Genomic DNA, 12,899 nt, shown 5'->3' with positions numbered 1-12,899 from the left:
TGTCAATCATGATCGACCGGGAGCTCGCGGACTGATCCCAAGTCGGTCTCAAGGGGTGAAGAGGGGGAAAAAAAAACAAACAAAAAAAACAACATAAAACATTTGTGTCTGTGTGTGGGCTATTAATATGATATATTTCTGTGTTAGTGCACCCTGCACCCTTAGCATCCTATCAGTCTTATTTTCACAAAAAGTATCTAAAAAAAAAAAAAAAAAAAACAACAACAAAAAAAACAAAACAGGTCACCTTTAAGCTACGGTGGCGCGTGACATGCTTGACCGGAAGTTGTTTGCGATAAGAGGTGTCGCGCAATTTTTTTTTTATTATCATTTGTTTCATGTACAATTCTCAAAGGGCACTGGTAAAGAATGGGAATCTGGAGGGCCAAAAGAAGCATTAAAGCGGTACACGTGAGTTGCGATAGTTAACAGGCTGCAAATGTGTATCCCATGCCTCTGCGCCAAGTCTCAACAAAAGGTTGTCTACTTTATTTTTCTGTTTTGTTCATCTTAGGGGCCGTTATGGGTGTTGCTCATCATGACATGAGTGTGTAAGTACGTGCAGTAACAGGTTGATCACAGGAGGTTGGTTGATCGAAAAGTAGATCTACCTGACAGTAGAAAGTTATTCAAATGTAAACTCACACGTTTAGACTTAACTCTATCCATGTTCAAAAACATATTGCAAACAAATCCTCAAGAAACTACAATGTCTTTGCCCGAGAATGGTCTTTGCTTTTCTTGCAATGGCGACCCTGATTGTGTCGAACAGCGATCCCCCAACATTTTTTGTGTCACATATTTTTCACTGCTTTGAAATCAGACATGCTCATCAAAATTAGCTCCGATGCAAAGGTAAATTATACACCTTCAAACAACACGCAGGGAGCACTTCAGTGTGTTGCATATCGCCTTGAATGATTAACGAAGACACGGGAAACAACACCACCGCTGCTAAACGATGGCGACCACAGCAACAGATTAGTTTGCTTTTCTTTTGGGTGGCCATCAAATCCATGGTTTGATATGATTTTCGGCAGTGGAAAGAAACAGTTTCACACTTTCTCCTCGACTTTGCAGCCAAAAATGACAGACATATTAGCAATGACGAATGGTAAATTTCGCTTTGGTTGTGGGCGAGCCTTACAATGGAAGAGTGTACTGTTGCGACACACACAGCCAAGATTCAATCTGGTGCCTCCGCCTCGCCCCACGTGACCCACATGCTTGTGGCGAAGGGCTTCTGGGAAGTGGTGCTCATGGCAACCATTGTAAATATTAACGGCTCTCCTCTTGCTAGTTGCTGCTCTCCTTCAGCGGCAAAGCAGGTGAAATGGCCATCAAGTCTCGCGTGGAGGACAGATATTTAGAGCGGTTAACGTCCGTTCATCAGACCATCCATCAACGGTAAGGAGGCTTTCCTTGTTTACGACATCGCCTGTTTGCCTCCGACAAACTTGCTATCGAGCTAGCTAACTAGCAGGCTGCTAAGATATCTTTCAGCGTGTTGAAACCGACTTGGAATGATAGAATTTGGGGATTTGTAAAAAAATCAAAACATATATCTGGCGGAACCTTTTACATAGCATTTGTCGTTAGATGGATCTCTGTTGAGTTTATGACAATATTTCGCGAAGTCCTCTGTCAGGTGGTGCCAGTTCCTCCACTGATGGGTTTGTGTTTGTGTGGATGTGTGAGTTCGTGCGGGCGTTAATGAGTGCGTTCGCGTGTGCGCGTATGTGCGTGTGTGTGTGTGTGCGTGTGTGTGCGTGTGCGTGCGTGCGCGTGTGAGTGCGTGTGCTTGCAGAGAGAAAAAGAGGCTGCAGTTGGAAAATAAATTGTTTGGTCCCGCCAGACCTCAAAAACGAACGTGGTAAGCTAATATGTGTTTCGAAATAATTTTGGAGCACTGCAATACTGATTTTCAGCAATATTTGGCATCAATATGTGTGAAATGTATTTTTATCCGAATTACATTGTAGTGCATGTACTGTGAAGAGTGAGCATAGTAAGGTGATACTCATGAATAAAAAGACTATCGAGCTCATACCTATAACGCTTGGTTGAAAATAACCTTTGAATTTAGAACATTTTGTGCTTAACCTTTTTCTTTCTTTCTTCTTATCTTTTATTTTTTTAAAGCCGTGCTCTTATTTTTGACAAGAATCCTTGATAATAATTTCTTTGGAATAATAGCTATCCCGTTCCTTCAGCTCTCAGATAAAAGATTCCAAACTGCACGGTTATCTCAAGCAAATCTGTGTCAGGGAGGCACATGCGAAAGTGAGAAACCTTGAGCTTTTGAGAGATGTGGAGCGCCTTCAAATTAGCATGCAACAATACAAGCCTAACCTTTCCGCTTTGCATCAACAAAAGGTAATCACACACATACACACACAACACATTTTTTGTCAATATGAAATAACAAAATTCATCCATCTTTAGATTATGTTGTTTTTTTATGTTGTTCAACATTTGCTGTTTTTATTGCTGTACACTCAGGAATGTGTCCTTTTAAATAGTGATCAACAGCAATACACAATAACTCCCACTTCATCACTTGTATTTCTTAAGATGCCATTTTTTTTCTTGCCGTTGTATCAACATAAAAGCAATTTCACACACAATAGCCTTCGTGTCATTTTAACGGGGCGTTGTAACATTTGTGCCATTATTTGCAACAGCAATGTGCTAGTAAACCGTCAAACACTCAATTTATCGCAACAACCAAATGAACGAGTGGGGGGAGACAATGCTCCAGTCAGATTATTGCTTGAAACTCAACAACAGTGCTTGACAATTTAATATCAAATTAACAAAATTGGCTAATTATGACTCACAGTTAATTGGCCAATATTGAGACTGTGAAGTGCTCCAGAGGTTTAGTCCTTCTCTCCCCTCAAGCAGTTGGTTTATTTCCTCTTGATGTTTTATAAGCACCACATTTGTTATTCGGTATGTACTTTGTTTTATTTGAGCAGATCCCTCAAATACAGCTTCTATTGTTTTGACTGAAAGTCAGTGTTGAATCAGGCAAGAGAGATGCTATTTTGAAGTTTGTACTATATCTCTGTCTTAATCCCTCTTCCAGGCTGAATTTTCAGATAAAATTCACAGATTGATGGAACAAATGAAGACAACTGGGAACTCAAAGGTATTATTCATTTTTCAGCGTATGATTTTGACTAATCTTGTGATCCATAAAATATCAGCGTCAAGGAAGAACGTAACATGTCATTTGGCTTTGCCACCCTGAAATTGTTCTTTATGCCCAAATATTCTTTTGTAATATTTCCAAGGTCCTCCAATTCTCCCTTCCATAAGGCTACTTTGTGCGTGTGCATATGCGTGTGTGTGTGTGTGTGTGTGTGTGTGTGTGTGTGTGTGTGTGAGTGAGTGTGTGTGCGTGTGTGTGTTTTTCGGTTTATAACATTTACACCGTTTAAAGCGGGATAAATCTGCCACATTTAAACCGCGCGAGTGTCGTATCACAGGTGTCTAATCCGAGCCAGTGCATCTGTACAAGCAGTGTAGTTCAAACCCGTTGCCGTTTTCTCCTTTCACTTAAAGCAGTTAAAGCTCTTTTGGATGAAATGTCTAAGACATCTCATAATAACTTGGAGCGCTCTGTCTAGAGCAGTCACTTGTAACTGTGTACAGCCCCCTCCCCCGCAACCCCCCCTACCCCACCCCGCTCCTCCTCAATCTGTCGATATTGTAATGAGCAAAATGGTACCGTTCCTCCATTATGCATACAAGCCATTGGCTGGCAGTGTGCATGTCCCTCAGGCTGCAGCATTCATTAAGGGAAGCTTACCGGGCTGAAAGCTGGAGACAGATGATAACGGGATATGATTTTCATATTTAATACTTTCCTTGGAAGAGCACACGCGTGCTGCAGATTGATAGAAGAATCAATTGCTACTTTAGTGAGTCACTTTCTACTTTGCCCTGCAGCTACCGATGGAATCACTCAGCCAAGAAATTAACTTTTCCTCTTTTTTTATACTTACTTTGTGGATCTGCTGGGTTGGCTGCATGGTTTACAGTGAATGTTATTAAGCAGCTAACTGTTTGGTATTTAAGACGCTTATCAGAAAAGAAACAGAAGTGATGTTTTTTTGTTATTGTATTTGGAGGGAGGGTATTTGCCTGCTTCACACCCCCCCACCTCCCCTTGGTGACATTGACATGAATCAAAACTTGTGTAAAGGATTTCTCATATGATTAAAAGTTAAAACATTGATCCCGAGACATTCTTTTGAGATATGTTGTCGAGAGAATTCTGACCTTGGCCCAAACACGCTACACTCATTCAAATTATAAAGTGGTTATTTAGCCAACTTGAGATGAAAAACTCTCAAAATAGACTTCATTAACCTGAATTAAAAGTGAAGTTATTTTGCAACTGTTGTGTGTTTTATATTGGAAAATAAACATTTAATACGGGCGGTGGTATGAATGCAATTTTTACCTTCATATTTGCAGCTGAAATCTGTTCAAGGCGATTGCAAGGACAGCTCCCTCTCTTGCATCACAGAGGATTTTACAAATGCACCTGCGGTCATGTCAATTGGCCGCCAAGCCTCCAGAGGGGCCTACCGTGCAACCGGCATCACAAGTGTACTCTCACACCAAGCAGTGGACTGTTCGCCCAATCGAAGCATGTGCCCCGGCAAACGACTACCAAGTGGCGCTTTGAAGGACTTTCCAGTTGTCAGAGAGGACACCGCCGCCAACCGTGCACATTTATCAGATGACATTTCAGCTCCAGACAATTCTCCCGACGGCCGTAATTTGGCTGACAAACACGGGAAAAGGGTGACTCAAAGTGCACCCGTGCCTTTTGCAAATGATGATGAACAAGAACCTGAACCCCGGGTGACCTTGAAGAGTCCCAAGAGGAATCCGTCTGCAGGCAGCAGCAATAACCCAACAGAGCTGCCGAATCCCCCTGCCGAAAACGCTAACTCCACCGCGATTGCTCCTCAGACACCCTTAATGGAAAATCGAGGGGGAGGTTTTAGCCATTTGATGCCTGAAACATCCTCTGCAAGAAAATCTGAAGATATCTCAGGTTGGAAAATGTGCTTTTCTCTTATCATGTGTACTTTAGGGTATTTCCTGTTCCAGCTTGCATTTGTTCGTGTAGATTTGAAATAGGACTTGTAACTTTCCTCTTTGCCTCCATTCAGGGAGATCTGAAAGTTTCGACTCCAGCTCTGATGTGCAGTTGTCGGAGAGCAGTGTGAGTGACCTCACCATTTCTGTGTCCCAATCTGAGTCGGAGGATGATGAGCCCGAAGGTGAAGCAACTGCAAGGAAAACTGGATCTGGTGCAAATCGGCACAGTCCCGACTCAGCCCTCAAGGACGCACCTCACTTGTATGTAGCATTTGGTCTTTGCAGCTTTTTACAAAATTAAACAAATATTTTGATTGTGCTATTTTCTGGCATAGTTCAGTGCAATGTTGTTGACAGTTACGCAGCTAAAAATAAAAAAATAGGGGCCGGGATATTGTTCCCCATGCATATTACAGTGGGCTGTTGATAATAGGAGCACGCTATTTCATCCGAGGCTGTCAAAAGAGGATTGTGGGAGTCATGGTAGATAGGCAGCCATGCACTGCGTAGCTCAGCAACAGTGGTGGCATTGACGCATCTTACAGAGAGAGCTCAGGACCTGCCGCCAACCATATTGGCGTAATCCATGATAATGCCCTAACAGAGCAATTTTCTGCTTGAGAGACCTCAGGAACTCCCTAGTGGAGGAGGAAATTTGTGGCACCACGGAGTGTTCTGGAGGGTTGGTATGGGGCCAGCACTTACAGCCACAAATCCTTAGTGTGATGATGGTCTCTAGTTGGAGGATCATTTTGGATGGGTTTAAAAACCACACAGTCCGATGTGAATAAAGCCACGTTTCCACCAACCGGGACAGTTCACTTTAACTCGTCAATGTACGGTTTTGGAAGAATCAACCCTCTGACTTACACTCAGCCAGATAACGATAGCAATTACCTAAATGGTATGACATCATACCAGTGCAAAACTGTATATGCCCCTCCCAACCCCCCAATTAATTCTATGAAAAAAATGGTTGGTTTTTACAAGAAGACAAACTTCATTTAAGAACAAGAGTGTTTTGTGTTGTGACCCATTGTCACATGGAAGTGGCTATTCTTTATCAACAAATCAACACTCTGCGATGTGTCTCGCCCCTCCCTTTACGTCGCTGCAATTGGTACCCGAAAGATACCATCCAGAACAGTTGGTGCCACCACTCTTTCAATCATTTAAAATTGAATTTCAACGTCGCCCCGTGCTTGATGCCCACCAAGCTGAAGTTCGCTCCCTGATCATGAACATATTTTCTTGACCTGCAGAAAATATATTCTATACATACAGTGCACCTTCCACCCTTTAGAAAGTAAGTAGAAACCCAAAACGTTTTTTTTCCACATTAGTTCCCCCCCCCTCCTATTTTCATGCAGCCAGAAAGCTTTATTTTGTTCCTTCCTCACCATAATTGTGTGTCTTTACTATTGCTACACTGTAAATAAAAATGCAGCTCTTTTCCTTTTGGACAGTGCAGAATATTATTTGTGCATGGTGGTTTCTGTGTGGTCTGCTATACTGTTTATAGTACGACCTCAATAGGCGCCACAGTTCGCCTGTGCAGGGGCGACAAGGGTGGGGGCCACAGCTTTCATTGTTAACACTGAGGGCTTGTGTGTATGAGGAGAAAACCGGCGGCTTTGATGTAAAGCTCCGAGAGCATGCAGTCTTCCATCCTCTCCCTCTTTTCTTTCTTGTTCTCTGAGGTTAGAGTTTATATCGCTCCATCCATTCAACCGGCAGTTATATATATATGTATGTATATATATATATATATGTGTGTATCAGGGAAAAACAAGCCGGAGCAATTCATTAGATTATCCCATTATATTTTTTCTCCTGCATGGCCAGGGTGAGTCAGGGTGTATGCCTGAAATATCCTCCAGGTTTCTTCAAGAAACATAATGGTCATATATATATATATATATATATATATATATATATATATATATATATATATATATATATATATATATATATATATATATATATATATATATATATATATATATATATATATATATATATATATATATATATATATATATATATATATATATATATATATATATATATATATATATATATATATATATATATATATATATATATATATATATATATATATATATATATATATATATATATATATATATATATATATATATATATATATATATATATATATATATATATATATATATATATATATATATATATATATATATATATATATATATATATATATATATATATATATATATATATATATATATATATATATATATATATATATATATATATATATATATATATATATATATATATATATATATATATATATATATATATATATATATATATATATATATATATATATATATATATATATATATATATATATATATATATATGTATGTATATATATGTATGTATGTATGTGTTGAATAATCAACCGTTTTTGTTTGACTGATTTTTACACAGCGCTAGAAAATGTATTCTGACATCATGGTGGAACCACAACTTGTGGTGTATTTTTGTACACTGCGAGATTCCTCCCTGACACCAATCACTCTAGTGGTTTGGTCTATCTCACTTCAAAATGTGCACTGTATACTGCAGAGCAATATTGTAGCAGAGAGCCTGACCCCTCCCTCCAAGCTAACAATATGCGGCCGATAATGTCACGACGGTGGTAAACAGCAGCATGAAAACCAGGTTGAAGACCGTGACATTCAATACAATAGGAGCGAGGGGTTTGCAGAAAAAAAAAAACCCTCATTCACTTTTTAACTTTCTAAAGGCCTTGTTCTGAAGAACAAAGTGGAGTAGAGACAGATGACTATTTTCAGGCTTACGCTTCATAACACAGGCAGACTGCACACAAAAGAAATGTCATACATGTAATTGAAGATGCCAGATTCATCAGAATGTTACGGGAAGCAACCTGCAAAAAAATTGGGCACAATTGTTAGCTAACCCCTAACCCAGAGCCCATTCCAGATTGTCATAAATTCTTTTTGGTCCATTTTATGATGGGGGGGGGCGGTCTCTTGGATTGGGATTTCTCGGAGAATTCAAAGAGGGCCACCCACAGCTATATTCTCAAAAAAAAAAAAAGAGATGGATTCCCAATGTCCGTATGCATTAGGCATCCATTTCTCAATCTGCAGTCTGACACGGAAACAGATAAAGTTTATATCTCTCATACTACTCCCCGTGCAAAAGAAAAAAAAACGGAGCATACATATATATATATATATATATATATATAAAGAGATATATATATTTATTGGCACTTTATTGCATTTCTTGAAAAGTGGTTGTTCTACCATATAATTTGAGTGGCACTACTCTGTGTTTATAATTAATCTTTTTTTCCCTTGTCTTTTGTGGTTTATAAATTTTTCAAAAACTGTTTTTATAAATACTGTAAACCCATGAATGTCATGTACTTTAAGGAAAAATAATATGTTGTGATGTCTGTCATTATCAGAATATAAAATTACCTGTATTGGAATACACATTTTCTCCATATCGCACATCTCCAATACCTTACAATGTTTGTTTACAGACTCTCCCTTGAAGGACTCTTTAAACTTTTTGACTTCATTGAGGGGCGACTCCATGGTGAACAGACAAGAGTGTATGGGACTTGTTCAATTGATGAAAAACAATTCATTCAAATTATCAGGTAAATGTCTTTTATTTAAATCTAATGTTACAGTGTACAGTATTTGCAAATAACGTGGGGGGGGGGAACTTTTTTATTTTTTTCTGGCCAACAGTGGCTTTGATGAAATGCCATCACCAATATCTATGCATCTTTATTTTTGCGGCACATAGCTGAATGCTTTGTCACACTTCACTTCAGAGACCTTTGGAAGGGAAGGTGCTCAAAGTTAAAAGAGGGACACATAGCACAAGAGTTGAAACATTTGAAGAAAAACACATTTTGCTTTGTAACTTTCACTCGCACAATGTTTGGATATTTAATTCAAAAGTCTTATCACACAATGTACTTTGTACATAGTTTAAATGACATGTGCATGTATGCGTGGGTGTGTTTATTTTATGGCCAGAGCTTTGCTATAACCTGCACATAAAATGGGCATTTGTGGTCACAAAATATTAATTTCTGGCCATGTACTATGATATAATTTTGGCACAAAACACACAAATTGTGGCCACAAAATAGTTGTTGCTCTGTACTGAACAGATTGGAAAGTAAAGCGAGCACCCCTTCCCCAGGAACTTTAAGGTCGAGGTCGAGGCTGAAGACATGGCACATGGATACAGTAGTAAGATTGAATTTCCTATTAGGCTGGGGATAAGTTACTACCAGAAATTCTGAAAACCTGTCAACACCTTACATGTGACTGCTGCACTTAGTTTAACCAACCCATTTATTGTGTACAATATGTTCTGCAGCGTCACAACAGTGCAGTGCCGTTGCATGGAGTGTCCCAAATTGAAAAAAATGTTCGATTCATGTGGCAGTGCACTGTAACAACATTTGGGCGCCTCCAATCGAGGAGATGGTGTTGGAATCATAACAGCAGAGATTTTGGCAGAGTTCATAGAAAAGAAAGAAAGGAGGAAATGAAGGATTCAACAGCGCAATGCATTGTTCTAGAGATAATGACATACTGTGACATGGTTTGAAAAAAAAAAAGGCTGCAATGAATGCCTTGAATGTTCCAAGTTGGTTGAAAGTGATATGTAGAAATGCATTAGCGTAAACTAAAATATTCTAGAGCCAGATGTGCTTCACTTATATCACATCTCATCCTCCTCCTTATTCTGAGCTATAGCTTTCCGTTGTACAACAAATACATATCTCCGACGTGCAGCCTACTTTACAGTCTACTTGCTGTTCGGTCATTGAGCTGCCAGCGCCAATTATGGGCAAGCTTGTGCCGTGCCGCTGTCATTACTGTCCATCCTGAGCCCTTCCCCACTGTGTCCACACTGATGACTTGCTTATTAGCCGTCGGAAATATAGTTCCAATTTTCATTTGATATATGCCTTTTATAGTTTGTGTGTGTGTGTGTGTCTATATATCTATATATCTATATAGATATATATCTATATATATATACACACACACACACACACACACACACAGTATATTCATTTTCGATAGATGCATTTGTGATGCATACCAAAGTCATGTGTAATGTATTCACACCAGTACAGGCAATTAGTTCTCCCACTTAGTGCTTATATCCAAATTTCCAGTCATCAAGTGGCCATCTTGTGTCACAGCCCTCATACACATGAAAACTTCAATGGATGTTTATGTTTATGATGTGATGTTTATGAATCATAGCATGGTGTGTGTGTGTGTGTGTGTGTGTGTGTGTGTGTGTGTGTGTGTGTGTGTGTGTGTGTGTGTCTGTGTGAGTGTGAGGTGGTAACAGCTTTCGGATTTACTCCATGTACACCTGACCCACGGTCCGCGGCAATGGCTGTTTGCTCTCTGTTGGACAGCCTTTGTGACAGTGAAGCGGACTTGAATGACGAGGACCTTGAAGCATGCGGCGCAGTGGTGCTTCATGAGCTCCAGAGGTTGTCACTGAGTACAGAGAAGGGCTGCCTGCTATCAGAGGAGCTAGTGAGTGCACACGAGTCCAGCACTGAGCATATGGCAGTCAGGTACGGGTCCTGCATCCACCAACAATATTTTTTCCCCATGTTCACCTAATGTATATTTTGAAAAAAACCCACAATCACAATATGTGTAATTTGGTATTGTACAGACTCGGATTTAATTTTTGTGTGTTGTGTTTCTTTAAAACCTTGAAAAGCACAGGAAGGAATATCATATGTAATGATTAAGCTTGATTTTAGAGTGTATTAAAATACATCTCTTGATTTCATTCTCAAACTAGACAGCAATATAGCTAAGGTAATGACAGTTTTTTTTAAAGACTGTGGGTGAGGAGATACACACTTTCAGCAGACACGGCCATTGAATCCAGTCTACCTCCACAAATTTAAAGGTCATTTTTTGTGTCGCTTCCCGCTGTAACACAGCATGGGTGAATGTCATGAGTAAATGAAAATGCCCTATCTACGACTTGCAGGCCTTTGTATAATGAGTAGTTATACAGTGAGCCAAATCCGTGCTCTGCTTCTCTTCCCTATTGATTTTGCTTCGAGCTTTCCTGCTATATTTCCAATCCAAAGAATGCCATCTATTGTTGTCCTCCTCGACAGTGTAGATGGCTTTAGATCTTTTTATTTACTTTATTTGACTAATTTAATTTCCTATTTAAATCGTGGTCCTTATTGTCGTGTGTGGTAGTTCAGCCTTGACTGGAAATAGTTAATGCTGCATGCATTTGAAAGTGTTGAAATGGCTTATAACTTGAAAAAAATGTAGTGCTAAATTATATCTGTCAAATGTCTGATGCCACCCCCCCACCCCGCCCACCACACACACACACACACACACACACACACACACACACACACACACAACAGCCTCCCTCCTGATGCTGCTCGGCTGTGGGATCGCTGGTTCAAGCACGCCCTTCTGCTCAAGGAGAGCCGTGTCCTCAGCACTGAGCGCTTGGTCGAGCTGTTCGTGCCATTGCTGATAGAGCGTCATGCAACATACCACCACCAGGTAGCGTTGGAGCCACACATTTTACTACTGCACACAAGTGGGATGTGACACTCCTCAATTTGTGTGTGCGTGTGTGTGTGTGTGTGTGTGTGTGTGTGTGTGTGTGTGTGTGTGCGTGCGCACACGTGTGTGCGCGTGCGTTTGCAGGTGGCTGGGTGCGTGCTTTTGTATTTTTCTGCCTGTGTGCACCAACCCCTGACAAACAACCTTTGCATGAGGATGTTTTTACTTGTGAGGACATTTTGGCTGGTCCTCACAAAGAAAATGCTGAAGATCAGCCCCGTTACTTGTAAGGAATGTCCTCCTTGACATTTTAAACTCAGAAAAGAGTGTTTGACAGTGCCTGTTTGGACACCTTTGTGTACTGCAGGTGAAATTTGATGAGAGGAATCCAATTTTCTGATTGGCTAAAAGGCAAGGAAATGTTCTGATTGGCAGTTTCAGTCATGTGAAAAGATGACACCGGACCTGCACAGGAATGAAGGAAATGAGCCAGGTAGTCGGTATTAACACTATAGGCAAAAGCCATAAAGTGGTAGTTTGATAAATGACAAATATTTCATACTACATTCATATACTTTTAACATTGAGCCATTCCTCTTGGCTGCACGGATGCCTATATGCCTGCTTTGAGAATCTCTCATTACTCCGAGCAGAGATCCAAGTGCAAAACATGCACTGAGAAGAGTTAGAGTCGCAGTTTTGCTATTTAATATATGTCAATGAGGTGCAAAATATTCATTTTAACAGTAAACAGCAATGCAAAACCACTTATTTCAAGCCTCGCGTTTGAATATTTTCTAGTAAAAGAGTGGAAAATAAATTATATCCTCTATTTTTGCACAGACGTCCGCTTTTCCCATGCAGCCTGCGTGCATCCTCGAACCACAAATTGCAGATAAAAATTCAGGATGAGGGCGGACTCTGGACAGTTTCATTTGTCCACTGTGATTTGTGTGTAATTTCATTGGTCAGATGTGACAAGACTTTGGGTAAATTTATTGACAGCTTGAAGCTCGTTAGTAAAAAAATCATAAACAAAGCACGTACATTAAAAGCCACAAGGTTCAAATTGTGGAAAGAAAGTTAGGGACTTACAGTACACACACACACACACACACACACACACACACACACACACACACA

The 12,899-nt window shown here is 39.9% G+C and overlaps 1 protein-coding gene across 4 annotated transcripts in view; it reads left to right on the top strand.

Annotated features, from left to right (window-relative positions):
* The first annotated feature begins 1,223 nt into the window (after window positions 1–1,223).
* kiz (kizuna centrosomal protein) overlaps window positions 1,224–12,899 on the top strand; it is a 33,936-nt gene continuing 22,260 nt past the window's right edge. For 2 of the 4 annotated variants that reach the window (XM_019869780.1, XM_019869797.1), the window contains exons 1-9: window positions 1,225–1,407; window positions 1,808–1,873; window positions 2,214–2,376; window positions 3,092–3,154; window positions 4,489–5,077; window positions 5,196–5,385; window positions 8,693–8,812; window positions 10,613–10,777; window positions 11,609–11,753. In XM_019869780.1, coding sequence (XP_019725339.1) covers window positions 1,334–1,407; window positions 1,808–1,873; window positions 2,214–2,376; window positions 3,092–3,154; window positions 4,489–5,077; window positions 5,196–5,385; window positions 8,693–8,812; window positions 10,613–10,777; window positions 11,609–11,753 — 1,575 coding nt within the window. In that variant the 5' untranslated portion in view covers window positions 1,225–1,333. Of the gene's footprint in view, window positions 1,408–1,807; window positions 1,874–2,213; window positions 2,377–3,091; window positions 3,155–4,488; window positions 5,078–5,195; window positions 5,386–8,692; window positions 8,813–10,612; window positions 10,778–11,608; window positions 11,754–12,899 lie in introns of all 4 variants that reach the window. The other 2 variants (XM_019869807.1, XM_019869788.1) reach the window with 2 other exon arrangements.

The sequence above is a fragment of the Hippocampus comes genome, unplaced genomic scaffold (genome assembly GCF_001891065.2).
Source record: "Hippocampus comes isolate QL1 unplaced genomic scaffold, H_comes_QL1_v1.1 scaffold266, whole genome shotgun sequence".
Lineage (NCBI taxonomy): Eukaryota > Metazoa > Chordata > Actinopteri > Syngnathiformes > Syngnathidae > Hippocampus > Hippocampus comes.
This window is presented reverse-complemented; position numbering and strand designations above follow the sequence as displayed.